The sequence below is a fragment of the Conger conger genome, chromosome 8 (assembly GCF_963514075.1).
Source record: "Conger conger chromosome 8, fConCon1.1, whole genome shotgun sequence".
NCBI classification, from domain to species: domain Eukaryota; kingdom Metazoa; phylum Chordata; class Actinopteri; order Anguilliformes; family Congridae; genus Conger; species Conger conger.
Window position 1 is genome coordinate 51,503,851 of NC_083767.1, and position 20,174 is coordinate 51,524,024.

Consider the following 20,174-nt stretch of genomic DNA (forward strand, 5'->3'; position numbering starts at 1 on the left):
CGCAAGTGGTAATTCCATCTGCTTTTTAAAAGATATGTTCCACCAGCAAGTCCTTGAATTAAAGATATGTTCCACCAGCAAGTCCTTGAATTAAAAGAAAAGTTTTGAAAAGTATGGTTGCAATTACAATATGTTCCTAAAAAGAGATTTTACAGTTCAAAAAAATCAGGTAGTGATTTTAATATGGGATAATACATATGTTCTTCCTTTATATCTTGAACAAAGTTTGACCAACAGGTTCAGCTTGGCACATTCTATTCAATACATCAATAATAACATAACTTTGAATTTATTAATTATAAAACCAAGCCTCAGTTCTGTATTTAAATACATATTTAATATGAGATCACATTAAAAAATAATACACATTCCTGAGACGCAAATACATTATCATTCGTAGGGTAACTAGACATCAATACAATGCAGTGAACACAGTAAAATGTCTTTAACATCATAGCTCTGTTGAGCTCTCTGAGACCGCTGATGAAAGGTCTTCTAGCTCTCGGGCACTGCAGAGCTCCCTGACTCAGACAGTCCTCACTGCTGGCCTTATCATGTCCATGTTGATCTTTTATGGGGTCTGGTCTTATTTAGACATCCCCCAAAGGTCACAGTAGGTGGAGAGTAGATGTTTTTCAGGTCCTGACATTTTACCCTTTTCTTAATCAAGTCCAGTGCTTTATACACTTGGTTCTTTGTGCCTGGTGCGTAGAATACAAAAATACAATGAAGTGAAAAAAAGGAAGAGAAAAGCAGCATCAATTCACCACTTCAGTCTTTTCAGATTGATCACGGATCCATGGGTACAGAATAAAGACTCACCCATTATGTTACAGACCACATAGTCCTGGGTACGAGGATGTTTGGACATGTAGACCAGTCCACCACAGCGCTGCTTCACAAACTTCAAATACTGCCCTTCTTTTCCAAGAAATGCTGCAGCCTGATGCTATTAAACAGAAGATATGGTTCATGAAATCAGTCCTTAAAATGTAACTGTAAATAAAATCTAACTTCAGGAGTGAGGTAAGAAATTATACACTGAGCACTTTTTTTTTTCCTTCCATGCATTTACTAGCTGCTACATGACTGGCTGATTACATATTTGCATTAACAAGTTGGTGTTTATTATACCTAATAAATTGCACACTCAGTGTATATTGCAATCATACTAACAATAACCAACCTTTACAATTGTGCCTTACCAATCCTATGAGCAGCCTATTTCTTTCTTCCCACAGATATGTGGGACTCTACAGAATGTTTGGTGCACTGCCATGTGTGGATGCCAAAAAAATGTTTTTGAAAGGTGATATCACCTGTGGTATTTCTGTCTCCCAGATAATGAGTTCTCCATTATTTTTGTGAATGGACTCCTTAGATGACACTAGTGTGTTGCGGGTCTTCTCTGGATCCTTTCCAGGAACAAGGTCAGCTATCTGCAGACCATGAAGACATAGCTACTCTCAGGTTCATAACATACGGTTGGGTCTGATATTGCAGTGCCTAAAATAATTGCTTTAAATTTTCATGTGCCTGGTCTCAGGCTTAAATATCAGGTCCATTGGCATTTCTGACAATTCTTCTAAAACGTGTGTTCGATAGTCGAAAAAATACAGCCAGTAAAAACGCAGCCAACTCAGTCAAATTGGGACAAAATGGTCCAATTTAGTCCAAAAATAGTCCAAGACTAACACTGGATGAATTTACTATGATTGGACAATGCAATGCTTGCAGGATGGATATCAGCCACCTCCCACTCACCGTCATATTGTCAACATGCATATTTTCCACAATAATGTTGCACTGCTCCTCGCTCGTGGTGGGCATGACCTGGCTGAATGGGGGGGCAAGCTCTGGATCATACTGTGGGAGGAAATGTGTGTCTGGAGGACACACACACACACACAAAACCAACAAAAATACACAGAGTATCATCCATGCTCTCTCATATTAACTCAACACCCACTCAAAAACAATGCACAGGAGTGTCTGTGGACACAGGAATACAAAGATTATTTCATTTCTACATCAAATTTAAAACAGCAGTGACGCATCCAACATACCTGAAACATACTGGTATTGAGTTTTTTCCATTGAAATTTCTCATTCACTCACCTGTCTCTATGATATCATTGCAGAGCCAGTCTTCGGTTGCGTAGCTTTCAAGATCAGCTAGCAAACTGCTGGGTGCCAGGTCGTACTGGTCTGTAGAAAAGTGATCCCAGTAGTGCTGCTGTATGAGGAGAGGAGAGATGTCTTTAAATACAGATCTGGGCTTAAGATGGAGTGGGGAAGCCTACAGAACGACTGAGCTAGAACTGGAAGCCCTCACTCCACAGCCTCTAAACAAGGAGAGAGGATCTACACTGCTTCATACACTTCATACGAAGGAACCTGGGCCTTCCTGGTCTTCCTGGGCTTTGTTTTGAGATCAAACTCACACACACACACACAAACACACGTACATATAGACACAAGCAGCAAAAATTACTTACATAATATGAGATTATAACCCTAGAAAATGTGGAGTGTTTCAACATACATATTTTCCACGACAAAGTGCAGCTGCTTCTCCCTCATGGTGGGCATGACCTGGGTGTGTGTGTCTGTGTGTATGCATATATATGTGTGTGTGGGTGTGTGTGTACAGTGGGGCAGGATCACACGCTGTGAGTGAATGCATAACTGTGTATCTCTCTGCGTGTGTGTGTGTGCAAATGTGTGCACCTTGGCACAGTATACTGTATGTGTTTAAGGCATGGGTCAAATATGTAAATGTTTTGGATTCAAAACTTTACTGAGCTTGTCTGGTGTATTGGAACCAATAAAATACTCTCAAAAAGTGCAAACTGCCTTCTGGTCCTGTCGGTTGGCTCAACGGCACCAGGGAAGATCAACTGAGCACAGAAAAGTATCTGAATCCGTTAACAATTACGTATTTACCCAGGTCTGTATAGTTACCATGGGGAATGGTGTTGGACTGCTGTTGTAACCAGGAGGGATGAAGATGTTGTTGTTGCCTTCATGAGGGAAGAAGTATGTACATCCAGGCCTAAAAAAGGGGTCCGTGTGGAACTGCTCCATGGAGGACTGACGGCCGTCCGGCCCACTGGGCCACCTCGGGGGACAGGGCTGAAGGGGGATGAAAAGGAAGAGTTGAAAGTTGAAATGCACACCTTTTTCAGCTTTAATGATGATATCTCCTGACGAGCTGGTTGGTGCCTAACATTGAGCAACAAGGACTCTTATGGTAAAGTTATACAGCTCTTTCTCACCCGTTTGCCCTTCATTACCATATACTTTTTGCTTTTCGGTTTGTATTTTTTGATTGACAGAGTACATTACATGACAAATATTTTTGAGCTGTACCATGTGGAATGGTGGCGGGTTGCAGAGGCCACCATTGTATCTAGATGACGGGAAACGGTTGGATCCTGGCGATGATGGGTACTGCTGTGGTGGAATGTGTCGCGCTCCCACTGGTCGGTTGGACCAGTTTGAATAATGCTGCTACAGATGGACAAGATATCAGACATAACCTGGGTAAAAAAACCTGACAATTTCACATGTGTGCAACCTCAATGGCTTGAATAGAATATCATACTTTTTGTGCTAGGCGCATAAGTAAATTAGTAGATGGGCTTAACATAGTTTACCATGATATTACAATGAATAATACTTTACATTTCTAATGGAAGTTTATTATTTCTTATGAAAATCATTTTGTCATTATTTGAAATTATTTAAAATGATGAACAGTTAAAATCAATGTAGAGCCAAAACAAGGTACATTACCTCAGTACATCCAGTTGGAAACATCCTTCTCTATGGCATATTTCTAAATGAGAAGATATTAAATGAATGCTTGGCTTGTATTATCCTGTAATACAACGCAAAGGGGAGGAGGCATCACAAGGACTGTTAGGTTGTTTAGGCAACTGCCGTAACAAGCGACGCCCATTCTAGAATGTAGCTGAGACTTCCCCACATGACGTCAGGAGTCCAAAAATAATTTGCTGCTGGTTCTGGTAATACACTGGAAACAGCCCAAGATCACCCCCCTTAAATACATTAGCTGTCATTCTTTCTTTTATTTATTTTTTATATTATTATTATTTCATGGATTTGGCTAGAGCAATTAATATTAAATACTTTACTCAACGGTACAACAGAACCTGACCTGACAGATATTCCTGTTCTCTAAATGCATGCAAGTTCGATGTAATTTAAGGAATACATTTATAAACTCGCTCCTATATATATAATACATGACGGGCGAAATAATTAAATAAATAAATAAATACACATTCCTTTACAGTCCATGCCTGGCTTAATTTTGCATGAACTATCTAATCTGAATGATGCAGTAGCCCCATACGACCTTAAATACCGTGGACTACGTTTCGCTCAGGAAATGATGTTGTTCTATTCGCTGACATTTCCTGAACAAGCGCTCATGCCCGGGCAGCTGTGCCGGGTGCTTTTGAAGGCAGTTTTCAAAATCGACCAGTAGAGCATCTAGTTAGCCAAAGATAGCGTGACATGATAGCTTTTATGTTATACTTCAAAACATAAAAGTCCTGACCAGAATCTAAGTACTGGTCGCTGACATCAGTGATTAGCAACACAGAAAGCTAAGTTAGTAGTACGGGGGTGTGTAACTTTAGCTGCGCATTTTCAACAAACAGCATTGATGGAAAATGAGTTCATTCGGAGGTCGCATGAAAGAATATCCCAATATATCTCTGGATCGTTTCGATCGTGATAATTTACATGCCAGAGCCTATTTTCTGTCTCATTGTCACAAAGGTAACAGTAGCCAGATAGCATTGTTGTTAGCTATTGTTTTACGATCTAGCCAGTAAGCTAGCTGGCCAACCGTCCAATGTAGTCAAGATCATATTAGCTAACTTAGCTAGTTTGTTGAATTCCCTGTAAGTTTTATTCACTATAAGGTGCAAAACGAAATGTTTTTAATGTAACTACATTAGGTCAAACTAGCTAGCTAACAATATCGCTAACTATCCCCTTGTTTACAGCTAACCTACTCCTTTGTTTTCCACAGATCACATGAAGGGACTAAAAGGACCTTTACTCAAAAGGAAGCTAAAGTTCAGGTATGACGCGTGCATTTTTTAAAGAATAAGCATAACGAGTTAACTTCAATTTGCGTTTTTTTGCCTTTTGTAGTGTAGTGCTTTGCTAGCTAATTAATTTAACTTAGCCAACATGAAGTTAAAATTAAGTTAAAATTACGTTGTAGACTAATTTCTTCTTTAGGGAAGAATCCATGACTTGTTTAGGTTTGTGCTTACATTCTGCTGGACACATGTGACTGCAGGCGAATCTAACGCCGGTGTTTTTCTACAGTCTGTGTTACCCTAGCCTCACTTTCGACACAAGCAATGCCGCTTGTCGACTCTTCACGCGAATGCGCGCGCCTAGCTACAAACTATACTAGAACGATGTTTGCTTTTCTTTTGCTTGATCTAACTTCTTCAATTTAAATAAAACGATAATACCATCGATTGCGGTAGGGAAACGTAATGCATTGTAGATTTTTCTATTGATTGTGGAGGCCCATAATATTAACTACATATGAAGGTATGAAGGACGAGTCACATCTTTGAAGTTTCCAAAATCAAGTCTGACAATAACCAAACTCACCATGTATGATCATCTCTTCATATGCTGCCAGAAAACTAGACTATCTACATTTTATTACCAATAATGAGAGGAGGCGGTTTGAGGGAATACAAATTTGGTACGTGCAGTTATATGCAATATAGGTGGGGAATCAGATTTTGGCAGCTTCAAAAACGCGACTCTTTCTTTATACCCATACCTTAACCAGCAGGGAGCACCCCGAAAAGTTATTGCATGCTAATCATTTTAATTATTATTTTTCCATCTTTTTAGCTTAACAGTCAAATTGTACTGCTCACCTGTGACAAAGGAGATTTTACTGAACAATCCAAAGTATGGGTTCTGGGAAGACCATATTGTAAGTAACAACTACCGGTATAGTTGTAATAGTTTGATTTACCAACCGGTTTGTTTTGTGTCACAATGTTTTTTTACTCTGCACAGGTTGCCTTGGAAGTGGACAATCCGACTCAGATCTCTCTGGTGGATGAAATGTCAGGGGAGGTAATCTGTAGGACAACTCAAATTAAAGTAAATTTAATGAGTTATGAGTAGCCTGTGTGATCATTTTTTGTTTGCCTTAGAAAGAAGACATTGTAGTCACACTGCTTCCTGCTGGCCACTGTCCAGGATCAGTCATGTATGTTCACAATTATCATCCCGATTGAAAAATAAATAAATCACACTTTTGCCTTGTTATTCGCCTGCCAATTTACCGCCGGTGTTTGTTCTACTGAATTTGAATGTGTCTGCCCTATTTGGTGTCACAGGTTTCTTATAGAGGGAAACCAAGGGACAGTGCTCTACACTGGGGATTTCAGATTGGCAAAAGGCGAGGTCACCCGTATGGAGTTCTTGCACTCAGGCGGCAGGTAATCTGGTCTAGCATTTATCTACATACAATTTAATGTAATGTAATCTGGGAAAATGTAGTACTGATGGCCCTCTGTACTCTGAGTTTAGGGTGAAAGACATTCAGAGTGTTTATGTGGATACTACATTTTGTGATCCCAGTTTCTTCCAGATCCCCAGCAGGGTGAGTCTACTACTCATAATCATTGTGAAATGTATTTCTTTAACTGTGAAATGTTTTGCTGTTGTTACATTCCTGCATTGTGCGTATCTGCAGGAGGCTTGTTTGAATGGAATAATGGAGCTGGTCAGAGACTGGATTATACGCAGCCCGTATCATGTCGTGTGGCTGAACTGCAAAGCTGCGTACGGCTATGAGTATCTCTTCACTAACCTCAGTGAAGAGTTCAACATGCAGGTGAGTTTTCTCAACTGCATATGGGTATTAAACTCAATCCAGTTTCAGATTAGCCTGGCTGCTGCTTAGAAACAGCAAGTGTACAAATTCTTGTGGCATAAAAATGCATTTTGCATTGGATAAAAACGCATGCAGTTGGATATCATACATCCCATTTCTAGTAATTATTGGGATTGAAAACATTTGGCTTAAAAGCAGTGGAATTGCTATGTTTTCCTGTTGTTGACCATCTTCAGATCCACGTGAACAACATGAACATGTTCAGAAGGATGCCAGAGATCTTGTGCCATTTGACCACCAACCGAATGACGCAGATTCATGCCTGTAGACATCCCACGGTAATATATACTGTCTGCTTCACTATTCATTGCTTGAAGTCAGATTGGCAGGCTACATGATTATATATTGCCATTACATAGTCTCTTCAGGTCCCTTCCATAACTTCCTATCCCTCAACACACGCTAATTAAAAAATTGAAATCCATTGCATATATTTTCACGGAATTCCTACAGAGCATGACTGCTGAACCCACCCAAGTATATTTTGCGACATATTTAACATTTTTGATGCATTTAATTTTCATGCAGAACAGGTTATCATTATTGTAATGGCAACACTTAATAATTATTGTTGATGTTATAAGTTAAAAGCATCAACAATAGAGTTCAGTAAGCCTGTGACTTAAAGGAGTTTTTCAGTCTTTTGCATCTTGACCTTTGATACCTGAAGGACTTACAAAGCAATTCTCAAAAAACATTTTACAGTTCGCTTTTAATTTTGCCTTGTGATTGGCCAGGATGAGGAATTTCTCCGAGGTTGCAGGGTGCCATGTGGATCCACAGCCCCGAATGGGACCCCACTGAACATCATCAGCATCAAACCCTCAACCATGTGGTTTGGAGAGAGAACACGGAAGACCAAGATTGTTGTCAAGTGAGGAAGCTGCCCAGCTCACAGCATTCTACAAGTAGTTGGAGCAGCAAGTGCTGATCAGAAAATCTGTTAGAAAGCAATGGGTGATGCAGTGATGTGCTATTGGCCTTTTCAGTTCAGTCTAAATGTACTCCCTTGCATGGATTTACTGGGACAAAGATATTCCCTGTAGTGTCTGTAGATGCAATGAAATTAAATTGTACTGGAGAAGAGAAACAAATGAATTAATTTCCTCATATTGGTGGAAAGGTAATTCATCTGGTCTGCTCTTTTCTGCAGAACAGGAGCCAGTTCATACAGAGCCTGTTTCTCCTTTCATTCATCCTATTGTGAGGTGAGGAGCCTTCTATTCAGCCTTTCAGTTAAATCATGTAAACATCAACACCCTTTGCAAGGATATATTCTGTAACATCCATTGATTTGACCCAATTTAGTATTAAAATGTAAATGGCATTGATCGCATAAATACCCTTTCTCATTGAAAATCTCAGAAGTTACATGTGTCACGGTTTTGTTTTTTAGATTGAAGATTTCATATCCTACATCTGTCCAGTGAACATATATCCAAATGTGATTCCACTTGGCAGAACATTAGACAGTGTCCAGGAAATGTAAGTTATTTGGTGTGGGTGATGGATGTGATATTTGGTTACCATTAGTTTTACTTGTAGTACACCTTTTCATGCAAATCTTAGAGATCATCTTTCAAATATTTCAAAAAATGTTCCACTTGTTAGCTAATATAACCAGTATTGCTTTCTTGGGAAAAGCCTTGATTTGCTGTAATATTTTTGTCAGTGGTGACCGATTCCATCACTGTTTTCAAATATAACTGCAGCAAATGCAGTTTTCCCCACCCATTTGGCCTATGGTTCTTTGCTGCTAGAAATATATCATGGCATGGATTTGTGATAACCATCTTGGAAAAATTCATCTTCAACATTAATTGAACATAAATGTACTGATATAATTGAAAATATACTTAATATTAGTGTGTTTATGTTCGTAATTATGACTTTTTATTAATCACATGAAAAAAAAGAAAATAATTACTATTACTACTATTATTGCAATTAATTATATATGATATTTTTAGATTGAAGCCCTTGTGTAGAGAACATTCCAGAAGGGGAGCAATCACCTACAAACCACTGGGGATTCTAAAAAGGGCAAAAGTAGAAGACACTTCAGCAGGTATGACAGTCTAATTTGAATGGCAGTTGTGTTACCAGTTGTGTGTGCCTGTTTAAAAAAAAAAAAAAAAGAAACCCCACTAACAAACGTATTACTACCTAATTTGTTATTGGACGTTTAAGGGTTGAATTCAGTCTGGTTTCAGCACAAATAAAAATAGAAATATATTTTTCTTGCTACTCCTCAGACTCTGACAGTGAGGATGAGCTATTTGAGATGGAAGAGCTGAGACCCTGGAGGAGGAAGAAACCGCTGCCTCAAAGCCTCAAGCACTTGAGCCCGGAGAAGAGGGTTCCCCCCAACTGTCAGGAGAACGTCTGTCTCGAGTTGCACACTGCTCAGCAAAATGGGAACTACATTGACTGCACAGAATCAAATGATGATGAAGAGGAGGAGGAGGAAGAGGAGCCCACAGAGCTGCAGACGGCCACAGAAAAGCCTTGTAATGACCACACCATAAAATCCAACGATGGCCAAAATCCAGCTTCCTGCCCTCGCAGTGAGCCAGCTGAAGGAACTGTAGACCAGCACAAAATGGTGGACGTTGCCAGCCCCAAACCTGAGCCCCCAAAGTGGGAGGCATTCTTCACTGCTGACTCCGCGCTGACTGACGAGGGCTCGGAGCTGGAGAGCAGCCAGAACAGCCGGGCTCTGTCGGTGGAGAGGCCGGGGCCTTGGTCCCCGAACCTTTTCAGTGACTCCGACGATGACTCAACGCACATCTCCTCCCAGTCTACCCACATCTCGGACCCAGGGACCGAGGGCCTGAGCCAGGTGGACACTGTCCTTCTCCCTCCGGAGGAAAGGGTAGCAGAGCTACTGAGGAGCCAGCAGAAAGACAATCTCAAGGACAACCTTCACGGGAACCGCACCAACGAGGTTAGAGGGGATAGAGGTGCAAGCAGCCTTCATGATGGGAACAGTTGGCCACAGCGAAACGTTTCCCCCCAGAAGTCAGAGTCTCAAATATCCTCTGATTTTGAGATATCCTCAACACCTGACTCTCAAATCCCGAACTCAGATGACCTTAAAGATTTGTATAAGAAGTTGGCCGCAGGCGAAGCCATAGTGCTCAAGAGGGGTAGTCAGGGAACAGTCTGAAGTTAAACAACCAACCCTGCTTTCCAAGGGTCAGTTTGGCTTATATTTGATCATGTAGAAGTCAGGACACTGCTTCATGTCCATCCTCAGCACATCACATCAGTCTCACATCTCTTAGGACACTTGCACCTGCTTATAGGTTTATAAAGTAGAGGGGTGTTGAACATTGAATTGCTTTATTTAACCCTTTAAGGTGTAAGATCACACATTCTTAACGTAACATTCCAATGATATAACAATTACTACAGTTAATTCAGTTCAAGAACGCACTTAAATTTTTGTAGAAAAACTCTTCAAGGGATTAACGTTTGTGTAATTGACCAAGCTGATATATGTCCAACTATATGCCTTCCTTGGGCTTTGCTCAAACAGAATTACCACTAGATCTTCCATTTTATCACCGATATAACTGATATCTTCCACCAGACTACCTCCTGTTCAGTTTGAGATTACATTCCATGAACTTCAAGTCTTTACTATGCGCCTTCCGTCCTTAATGTTACTAATTATGGACTAATTATTTCAATATGTAAATAGAATAACTAAAGCAATGGATTTTTCTCCTCAGTAGTTTTATAAAGTTCTAAGAGCAACCTAATGTTTTTTTGTGCTGGTATTTCCAGTGGTAGAAAATAAAATGTTGATTTGAAAAACTGGTTTTTGAAAAGATTTAATTGGAATAGTGACAAGAGGTGATTAAATGCATTCCTGTTCTAAATTAAGACTTGCAACTTCAGTTGGTGATATCTACAAAACAGATGTACCGTAGCTTGCAGCTGGTTGTCCTGACCCCATTCTCAAACCTTCACAAAGCTGCAAAACGTATCATGGATGTGGTTTCATGAAGCAGTTCGAAACAGGTGTTCCAAAAAGTGGGACATCTTAAACAATGAAAGTTCAAGAACGGCTCCTGCCTAGAGCTTGCCTAACCATTTTCGTCAGAGGCATAATGGTAATAAAAGAAAGTTTCAAATTACAAAGGTTTTTAAACTTGACAAGATCAAAGCCTTTGTCTTTCATCAATATACAGGATAAGGATGTGATTTTTAATGGCAAGGTAAAGGGCTCAAAACTCTGAGCATCAGTCTTCTGAATGGTTGGTCAATCAGGTCCATAAACCAGGCTAACCATTTATCACATGGGAGGGCTCTCTTTCCTCAAATAAATAAAAAAATGATCAAAGCACAGATGCTCATGACATTCACTTGCATGTTTAAATACTTTAATTTTGAAAGGCAATTTCAATGTTGACAGCTGGAACGGAGGAAATCTGGATGCAATTCCTACCTTGTTACATAAAATATTACAAAAGACAGAAAGTTGAATTATTTGAGGAACACGAGTTACACATATGGACATACAAAACATGCTTGCAGGATAGGAGTAGCCCTAGCCACTGAAATGTTCCCATTAATCCCGCCATAGTTTAGGAGGCAACTGCTACAGTGACTGCTTCAGACTTGCCACTTCCTTGTTCTGTACAAGTGACATGTAAGGATCCATCCCTGTACAAAACAAACCATCACAAATTAATATTGGTTAATCTAATGAGTAATTTAAAATGATTTGCTACAGTCACAATTGCATCTCACTAGATGCCAATGATTCTACAGAATAGGAAGAAGCAAATGTGCATTACCTTTTCATTGTAACAACTGTAACAATGTCATGATTATCTTCTTTTGGTTCAAGGTTATTCAGGACAATCTGTAAAACAAAGATGACAGATGGAATTGGCTCACAGAGCACAGTGCAGCACTTTCCCCATTCAAATATTCTTGTTAAATATTGAATATCAAACAGCAATATTGGCAGTGCCCCAATGCCGGATATGAATGTAAAAAGTATGGAGTTCACTGTGGATGGGAGCTCTGCAGTGGAGTTGTACCTGGGCCAGTTTCTCCTGGGGGGTGCTGTTGTGGCCCTGTGACTGGTACAGCTCCAGGCAGATGGAAGACAGACTCCCCGGGCCCTGCAGTGTGTGCTGTCGCCGGGCTGGGAGAGGGGTTCCGGATGGGAACAGCACTGTGTACATGTCTGCTCCAGTGTCATCCGCTTCCTATAGCGAGAGAATGCAGCTCAAAATCCAGAGGGATCACAGGCTATTGGAGCTTAGCCTGATCAGTAAAAGAGAGACAGGCTGGAACTGAGCCTTCCACTTCCATGTGTCTGACTAAGCTAGCAGCTCCAACAGCCAAAAGAAAGTTACTCACATTATACAATACAATGTGATCAAAATTCTGATCAAGTCAACTCATGAAATTGAGTAGTTCAACAGGCGTTATATGATGGATTAACAATAGTTCCTGAGAATTTAGTAAGGAGAACAGAATAATGAACAGAAAATGAAATCCATTTCAAGAACCCAAAAAACCTGTACAGCCGCCTATATCACAATTACAGTAATACAAAATGGCGTCAATATGCCTGAAAATGAATTTGGTCCTCGGACCTGCTCTCAACCTCATCCCAAAATACAACCATTGTCAGTAGAATGAGTTCCCATCACAGGCCTGATCACATTAAAGTACCTCTGACGCCTAGCATATCAAAAAGGGGCAATCCAGCTGAGGGTGCAAAATGTGACTACTACAGTCCAACCAAGGGCAGGCCTTATATCAAATGTTCATAAAAGTTCTTGTGAATCATTTTGAGATTTTTAGACAACTCAATACCGAGTTCACCATGCAGGTCCATTTGAAAAGAATGATCCTTTCAGCCTGAATAAACACTGAGAGGTCATTTCATTAATGTACTTCAGCAACAGGCTCCAATGGTTTATATCACATGCTAGTATGGGTGTGGCCATCTCATACCTTCACCAGGATATCCCTAGCACAGCAGTCCACGGTGATGGAGTCCACATCCAGGGAGGAGCAGTCCCTCCCCAGCAGGATCCCTGCCTCGATGGCTGCACCCACAGGGATCACCTCGTCAGGCGTGATGGAGCTCAGAAGCTCCACGTCGGGGAAGAGATCCTGGATCATCTGCTGCAGCTTGGGGATCCGGGCAGAACCTCCACAAAGCACCACCTATCAAGGGTCACAGACATATTCATGAACAAGATAATCAATTGAGCTGTATAAGTACATTATAATGCAAAATGGGTGCTGTTCATCACTGGTGGATAATGCACATCGGTGGAGGTAGAGGTGAGCTACACTCTCCCATTGTAAACTGAAAACCTAAGGTATTAGATGAATGTTGTGCATCTCCCATTACCATCAGCTTTTTGTAATTATGAAAAAAAGTTTCCATTTACCTTACTGACATCACTGGTTGAGAGGCCAACCTGCTCTAGGAGCGTTTTGATTGGTTGTATGCTCTTATTAAAGAGAGAGGCACACAGAAGTTCAAACCTTGCCCTGAAATGGAAACAAACAAAACAAAGCGGACCATGTCCATTAATTGTCAAAAATATTGCTGCACTCCATTTCATTTATTTTTTTAAACCCTAGCCCTAACCAACCCACCTGGACACACTGCAGTCAAAGTCCATCCCATCATATAGCGAGTCCACAAAGCAGTTGGAGCTGCCCAGAGTTGACAGCGTGTGCTTGGCAACATCTGCACTGTTCATCAGTTTCATCATTGCTCTGGGGTTTCCTGTGACATCGTGCTTAAAGGACCTACAATTATAAAAGTCAAGATGGGATTATTATGGCATGGAAGGATCACTGTGGCTCTAAAATCGCAAGTGCTGTGTGCTCAAAACAATGTACAAACAGGAAAATACAATGTCATTACTAAGGGTACAAACACACTTATGTCAAATGTCTCTTCACTATACTGGGGGAAAGCACCAACTTATGTGTGATGCATATCCTTCTATATAGGTGGGTGAAATACATATACCCTCATTCACCCATTGCTGGCTCACCTTTTAAACTCTGATGCAAGATACTGGGCCAGGGCATGCGTGAAGCTCTCTCCCCCGGTGCTGTGATCAGTGTGTGTGGCCAGGACTCGATACATCCCACTGTTAACCTCCATGATGGTCACTGTGAGAGACGTTCCCCCAAGCTTGTACACCAGCACATGGCTGTGGAGGAAAACGTAGGTATGGCCACAAAGTGCCAAAACATACATTCATTGCCCACTGATAAATTCAGTAAGGAACTATTATTAGCAGTCCAACGATCCAATACCAGCTATTGACATAGGCTAGCAAATCAAGAGAATGTTAGAATGTTAATATGCTCTATTACATTAGCCAAAATGGATTTTTAGCCCCATTCATGTAAAGTTACCAACTATGCTTTACCACTGACAGTCAGTCACTGTATATGGCGCCCTGTATATGGCTTGCTGTATGTGGTAACAGTCAGTGACGCATTGTCACAGATTGCAGATAGAAGCCATGCACCGGAATATGAGGAAAAAGGTTCAGTGCAAGTCTTACCTCTTTCCAGTGGGTGTGTCCTGGCCAATGCCATAGGCTAGCAGGGCTGCTGATGGTTCGTGAATCAACCGGAGCACACTGAAGCCAGCTCCTTCAGCAGCTTGCCTGAGGAAAGTTACATTTCTAACACTGCATTCATGTGTAAATGACATACAATTGTAAATGATATACTCCCATTTATTTATGAAATGTAAGGATGCACTTGAAATCTTGTTTTAAGCTTACCTCAGTGCATTCTTTTGAATCTCTCCAAATTCAAAAGGCACAGTAATGACAGCATCTGTGATGTCAGAGCCCAAAGCTGACTGAGCAGTTTCTGCAAATAGCAAGTGGGAAACAGGTAAGTTAAATGCCAAATACTTGGTTCAAATGCTTGTGCTTAATATTGACAAATCATTAAGCAGTTTGCCTAAAACTGATAGCACCACTGTATTTGGTTAGTAAAACCACAAACGTAGTACCTGAAATACAATATTGAAACATTTTGTAGTCAGGCTTACCTTTCATTTTATGAAAGACTAATTTTGCCACTTCATCGGGAGATACAATTTTGGTCACTTCTCCGGTGTCGATTTCATACTTTGGTTTGTTGTCCTTGTTGATAACCTTGTTAACAATCCACAAAAAGTGTTAATTGGTAATGTCACTATCTGTGATTATTTCTAAAACTCGAATGACACATCGTCAGGTCTTCAGTATGACGGGTCCACTTACCGTGCATTTACTTTCGGTTATATGTTTCTGCGCTTCTGGATCATCAAAACTAAAATGAGGAGAATATGAGACTTAATTCGTAACCATCTTGCAACATACAGACTTTATGTTTATGAGGCAGTCACCACCATGAAGGCCGGCCGACATGCAATGACATAAGGGAAGGAATCGGCGCTCTCTTTCTCTCGAACACACACACACACACACACACACACACACACACACACACACAGAAAATCAACGCCAGTATAACGTATTCACCTTCTTCCAAGAATCTGTTTCACTTTGACCACGGTGTTGGCTGCATTCCTTATTCTACCCTGCTTCGCTGCTATTCCAACAATCTAAAAGACAATTAAAATAAGTGCCACAAATATTCGACTGATGGTGGAACAGTTACACAAGACAATCTCTTGAGTTTTATCGCTAGTTAAAGTTAGTGTTAACTTACCTGCTCTTTGTCTCTGTATGCGACAACTACCGGCGTGACTCGGTCGCCAGCATCATTTGCTACAACATCGGCTCTGCCATCCTAAATCAAGAAAGCAATAGGTTATTTTAACTTTCTTTGCAAATAATAATCGATTACTGTAAGTTAGCTGGCACTAGCCCAGTACACAAATTGAGAATACAACACTACTGAAACAATCTCTGTCGCGCTCCTCGTTGTACAGTAACGTACACTGCACTTTACAGTTAGCTAGCTAGCTAGACGTTAGCTTGGTAGCTAAGCATGAGCATTGTTGTCTCGATTAAAGTTGCCAAATCGTCATTGAATGAAAATATTGTACATAGCTAGCAACCGTTAACAATCTCCAAGCTAAGTACATAATATTCATATTCATAATACGGCAAAAGTACCTTGAAAATCGCCACACAGGCACATGTGTATCCAAAGTGCACTCCTATGGCAGCCATGCTTGTCTTGAGTCGAATGTATGGAAATTGGTTGAAGTGAATACCAATACAAATACAGGTCTGACCCCTCGCCCAATAGAAAATACGAACATTTGAAGATAGATGGAGCATTGGACAAATAAGAAATCTTGTTATAAAAAAGCGTCCAATAAAGGATATAGCCAATGACGCAGTCAATAAAACAACCAATAGATGAAGGATATCGTTGTCAACCAATAAAACTTCGGAAACGACCACCTTTCCCTACCCCTTCAAGTTGTAGCTTTCAAGTTAACAATTTAAAGTCAGGTTATTTTAGTTTGTATGAACGTCATTACAAATTTTAACAATGCCATGTTCAAACGTTCTCACTGTTTTTGTATTTTTGTGTATTGTTCTTGACATTGCCAAAGCGGGTGATTGTGAAGGTGAGAAAAGTTTGCCCGAATTGCAGTGCTGGTCTAAGATTGCATGTAAAAATAGCTGCTTGCTTAGTCTGGGGAATGCTGTTTAAATTTGGATAATACTGTATTGACAGTAAAATTGGCATGTGCATGGAGATTTGCAATCGTACAAGGCCAAGGGTCTCTCACTTTCGTGAACAATGCCAGGGCATTTTGTGGAGCTAGAAATATAGATAATAATCCGAAAGAATACACAATAATAGTTCTCTAAACCTGACTTGCTGACTGTGCCCTCAGTAAATTTCGTTTCGCACTGCTAACGTATTCATAAGATTGTTTACTTGGTTGCAGAAAGAAGCTGCTCACACACAGACACAATTACGCATTCTTATGAGCACTTTAAAAATAAACCTGTCATTATGTTAATTAAGTACGCACACACATTAAACTATTCCTTTCCCTGCGAGGGCATAGGTTGTATTTTCTGGGTGTCCGTTTTAGGAAGTTGGAGACAAAACTTTAAATATTTTGTTCATGTAAAGCTTGTAATTTTCAATTTTCATGTACTTCAATTAAAAAAAGAAGAATAAAGTGCACTCTTTTTTCCACCTTTTCTGTCTCGCTTTCCTTATATCCAATGTTCAAAATAGGAGCTGCTGTACAGGAGTTTACTTTATTTGTGCTCTTTTATGCCACATTACAACATCCTGCACTATAAGAAATGTATACGGTCAGATAGAATTTTCATAAAATATATGCATGGTTATAAAACACAACCCTTCAAGTGATCCATAAAATACAGTATATCTGTATTTTCTTTCATTTTTTTACAAAATGAAATACAAAATACAAAAAGTATTTCAAAGGCAAGTATGTAATTGTCCCCTCCTTAGTGTGTGTTGGGTTCTTGGAGAGGCTGTACCAGGGTCTAAAGACTAGCCATGAGGAACTGACCCCTGCCAGTGTGGAGACAGGTCTACAGAGGGCATGTGAGGAAGCAGAGGGCAAAGAGAGCAGATTGGTGAGTGTAAACTATTCTCTGCAGCACGCTGATTGAGCTGCTGCTGGGAAAGGCATTCTGTGTGACTGTGGACCTGCAGGCTGCATACTGACTGTGGAGATCTGCCCCAATTTCTCAGGAGTTTGCAAACCCAAGTTTGCAAATGGGTCTGTCACCCATTTTGATAGTATTATTATTCCTCTTGCAAGTTATTTTAATTTCAATGAGACCTCTATGAAATAAAGCCAAATCAATTGAAATGAGATAATAAGTGACTGTATTTGAGAACATTTTCTGAAATAATAATTACTGTGTTGTTTTGGTGGGCATATGCTGTTGGTCTGTGCTTGGATTGTAGTCTTTATCCCCACTCTACACTCTCCATTTTCTCTCAGTGTTACTATTTGGGTGCCACCAGGGATGCGGCAACAAAGATCACTGGGGAAGTGGCCCGCCCTATGAGTTCCCACGTACCCGTAGGGAAGATCTGCGAGAGGCTTCAGAAGAAGGACAGCCAGATCTGTGAGCTTGTATATGGTAAGGTTCACATACTGCCTCAGCACTGCCTCTGCCTCAAGCTGAGTTTATGGTGGGGTGGCAGTTGTAGTTACAAGGCATAGAAGAAAAGGGTGGAGATTGGGCTTAAAGAAATTGTCATTCAAGAATTCTGTTTTATATTAAGAGTGGTCAGATTTAAGACCGTGACTGTTTTTTGTGTAACATTAGCTTGAAATTATGTTCACTCCCTTTTTCTGTTCATCTGACTCATGCCTTGTGGGGATTGTTTTGCAGAGAAGCAGACGATAGACGTTAGCACAGCGACTCTGTTCAAATCGAGGGTGACAGAGCTGAAGAACATCCTTAACTCGTGGGGGGAGGAGTGCAGAGCCTGCTTTGAGAAAACTGACTTTGTGAACCTCATCCAGGAGGTGGCGCCAAAGCACACAAAAAAACATGGACGTGAACCGGCAGACTTGTGAGACAAGTTGACCTAAACCTAAAGTGATCTTATTTACACAAATAAGCCTGCTGATATGTAAGTAATGAATACATGACATTATATTTTTTTTTACAAAAGATGGACATTCATGCTATCCATGCAGTGCACAAACCTAATCAACTGATAATTTATGTTAACTTGCAGCAGAAATAGTTTGTTTCAAGCAGTAATTGGCCGGCAATATTTTTAAAAATATTAACTTATTAATCCAAAGCAAGTTCATGGGATCACTCAGTATCTCAGGGTCAACCCAGAACAATGGGTTAGAAAAAAAAGAAAAAGAAATAATAATATCTTTTATTTTCATTCAATATTTCTGTCAATCTTGCAGTAAAGTTGTGTGTGGATTTTACATAATCACAGTATTGCATATGTTGTATACTAGCACCTTGAAGATCTATAGTACTCTTGTAGAGAGTAAGAGAACACTGAATACTATGCAGATAGTCAAATGCCAAAGAGCTGTGCTCTTATTTGAGCCCATCAGGTTTGAAACAGAGGTGTGTAGATCTGAAGAATCCAATAACTACATTCAGCAAAAATCAACATTTTTAGTTTAAAAGGTTAAGAGGTTAAAACATCCGAAGCCATATCCATATTGCCTTCATCTATGAAATGGTGTTGTATGACGATGGCAATCATATAGCTCACACACATCATATTTGCATTTTTGAGCCTTGACTAAAATATTGAGTGCCATTTTTCCTGAATGTAGTGCCAGACATAGATTTTGCCATGAGGGATATTCTCCTATAAAATAAATACATAGATATAATTAATTATATTAAATTAATTAGACTCATCCATAGTTTGCTCATGTACTGAGTGCAGTCCTTAGAAATCTCTATTGCCTCTTTTAAAGTCCATTATGTTGGCATTTCACAAATGACAATCATCTTTGTGTAGGTTTTTACTCCATTAATTATACACAGACGATAATGTGATTTAATCCATTATCATAAACATCTGCTTCCATGATGTAAGTAGCTGAAAATGCAAAATGCTGGTGTGTTCAGAAGTTCACTTATGAGAAATTGTATATTTGAATGCCCTAAAATGTAAATGAAGAGGCAGTAATTACAAAAAGTGTAATTTAATACCTTCATTGCTGTGCATCTCATAAGTTTAATACAATTAATTGCCAAACGATGTGCAATGTTTTTGTGATATCTTAATAAATAATCACTGAGAAAATGCAATGCTTTATAAGTAATGATAACATAAGACCTATGAATTGTGGCATTTATTAAGGAATTATATCATGAAGGCTTTAGGAATGTAATTTGTACACCTTGAAATGAAATGTCACCATTATGTATTATGTAACTTATGTGTATTGGCATTGTCAGGAAAGACTAAAAGCTTGTCAGTCGTGTATTTTGTTTTTCCATCCTTCCTATTCCATGCAAAGTGCATGCATATGGTGCCTCAAAGAATTCTGGGAACGATGTGGAAACTGTAGAACTGTTTACATTCTCAAACAAAAAAGGAACATCAATATTTCATCAGCAAGACATTGTTCAATTTGTTTGTATAATTAATCCATTCAACAGGCCAATTTTGAATGTCAAATATAACCCACTACTTCGGATTTACTAGATGGAACTAC

General features: G+C 39.9%; 4 protein-coding genes across 9 annotated transcripts; 2 read left to right on the forward strand and 2 right to left on the reverse strand.

Annotated features, from left to right (window-relative positions):
* Positions 1–370: 370 nt before the first annotated feature.
* LOC133135227 (uncharacterized) lies at positions 371–5,797 on the reverse strand. 5 transcript variants are annotated; one of them, XM_061252080.1, is made up of 9 exons: positions 5,671–5,797; positions 3,799–3,841; positions 3,373–3,513; positions 2,947–3,135; positions 2,119–2,236; positions 1,765–1,886; positions 1,320–1,439; positions 823–949; positions 371–701 (listed from the first exon to the last, which is right to left on the reverse strand). In XM_061252080.1, the coding sequence occupies exons 2-9, from the start codon at positions 3,820–3,822 to the stop codon at positions 553–555; spliced, it is 990 nt and encodes a 329-aa protein (XP_061108064.1). In that variant the 5' UTR covers positions 3,823–3,841; positions 5,671–5,797; the 3' UTR covers positions 371–552. The 5 variants fall into 5 exon arrangements, with proteins under 5 accessions (XP_061108064.1, XP_061108065.1, XP_061108060.1 ...); XM_061252081.1 differs by lacking the exon at positions 5,671–5,797 and adding an exon at positions 5,319–5,385 and having other exon boundaries at positions 2,965–3,135; positions 3,799–3,883; XM_061252076.1 differs by lacking the exon at positions 5,671–5,797 and adding an exon at positions 5,319–5,385 and having other exon boundaries at positions 3,799–3,883.
* On the forward strand, positions 4,450–10,801 carry dclre1c (DNA cross-link repair 1C, PSO2 homolog (S. cerevisiae)). Of its 2 annotated transcripts, XM_061252073.1 has the most exons (14): positions 4,450–4,812; positions 5,069–5,120; positions 5,923–6,007; positions 6,094–6,153; positions 6,234–6,289; positions 6,420–6,521; positions 6,613–6,685; positions 6,779–6,919; positions 7,156–7,257; positions 7,717–7,853; positions 8,133–8,187; positions 8,376–8,464; positions 8,950–9,047; positions 9,235–10,801. In XM_061252073.1, exons 1-14 carry the CDS (start codon positions 4,704–4,706, stop codon positions 10,146–10,148), a joined length of 2,073 nt encoding a protein of 690 aa, XP_061108057.1. In that variant the 5' UTR covers positions 4,450–4,703; the 3' UTR covers positions 10,149–10,801. The 2 variants fall into 2 exon arrangements, with proteins under 2 accessions (XP_061108057.1, XP_061108058.1); XM_061252074.1 differs by lacking the exons at positions 4,450–4,812; positions 5,069–5,120 and adding an exon at positions 5,403–5,536 and having other exon boundaries at positions 6,094–6,289.
* A 552-nt stretch (positions 10,802–11,353) lies between these two features.
* Positions 11,354–16,249, reverse strand: hspa14 (heat shock protein 14). Its single transcript, XM_061252075.1, has 14 exons — positions 16,126–16,249; positions 15,716–15,796; positions 15,526–15,608; positions 15,265–15,313; positions 15,051–15,156; positions 14,776–14,866; positions 14,551–14,655; positions 14,029–14,190; positions 13,622–13,777; positions 13,411–13,513; positions 12,965–13,180; positions 12,037–12,207; positions 11,788–11,855; positions 11,354–11,653 (listed from the first exon to the last, which is right to left on the reverse strand). Exons 1-14 carry the CDS (start codon positions 16,180–16,182, stop codon positions 11,575–11,577), a joined length of 1,527 nt encoding a protein of 508 aa, XP_061108059.1. The 5' UTR covers positions 16,183–16,249; the 3' UTR covers positions 11,354–11,574.
* A 176-nt stretch (positions 16,250–16,425) lies between these two features.
* cdnf (cerebral dopamine neurotrophic factor) lies at positions 16,426–19,942 on the forward strand. Its single transcript, XM_061253021.1, has 4 exons — positions 16,426–16,589; positions 17,459–17,586; positions 17,961–18,102; positions 18,358–19,942. The coding sequence occupies exons 1-4, from the start codon at positions 16,511–16,513 to the stop codon at positions 18,543–18,545; spliced, it is 537 nt and encodes a 178-aa protein (XP_061109005.1). The 5' UTR covers positions 16,426–16,510; the 3' UTR covers positions 18,546–19,942.
* Positions 19,943–20,174: the final 232 nt, after the last annotated feature.

Coding starts and splice junctions, on each gene's coding strand:
- LOC133135227 (XM_061252080.1), bottom strand. CDS start 3,822: ATGTTTCCAACTGGATGTACTGAG. Junction 3,136..3,372: donor ACCCGCCACCATTCCACATG/GTACAGCTCAAA, acceptor ATCCCCCTTCAG/CCCTGTCCCCCGAGGTGGCC. Junction 950..1,319: donor GGGAGACAGAAATACCACAG/GTGATATCACCT, acceptor TCTGTTTAATAG/CATCAGGCTGCAGCATTTCT.
- dclre1c (XM_061252073.1), top strand. CDS start 4,704: ATGAGTTCATTCGGAGGTCGCATGAAAGAATATCCCAATATATCTCTG. Junction 4,813..5,068: donor TCTGTCTCATTGTCACAAAG/GTAACAGTAGCC, acceptor TGTTTTCCACAG/ATCACATGAAGGGACTAAAA. Junction 5,121..5,922: donor AAAAGGAAGCTAAAGTTCAG/GTATGACGCGTG, acceptor CCATCTTTTTAG/CTTAACAGTCAAATTGTACT.
- hspa14 (XM_061252075.1), bottom strand. CDS start 16,182: ATGGCTGCCATAGGAGTGCACTTTGGATACACATGTGCCTGTGTGGCG. Junction 15,157..15,264: donor TAACCGAAAGTAAATGCACG/GTAAGTGGACCC, acceptor ATTGTTAACAAG/GTTATCAACAAGGACAACAA. Junction 11,856..12,036: donor CCCAGGAGAAACTGGCCCAG/GTACAACTCCAC, acceptor TTTGTTTTACAG/ATTGTCCTGAATAACCTTGA.
- cdnf (XM_061253021.1), top strand. CDS start 16,511: ATGCCATGTTCAAACGTTCTCACTGTTTTTGTATTTTTGTGTATTGTT. Junction 16,590..17,458: donor CAAAGCGGGTGATTGTGAAG/GTGAGAAAAGTT, acceptor TCCCCTCCTTAG/TGTGTGTTGGGTTCTTGGAG. Junction 17,587..17,960: donor AGGGCAAAGAGAGCAGATTG/GTGAGTGTAAAC, acceptor ATTTTCTCTCAG/TGTTACTATTTGGGTGCCAC.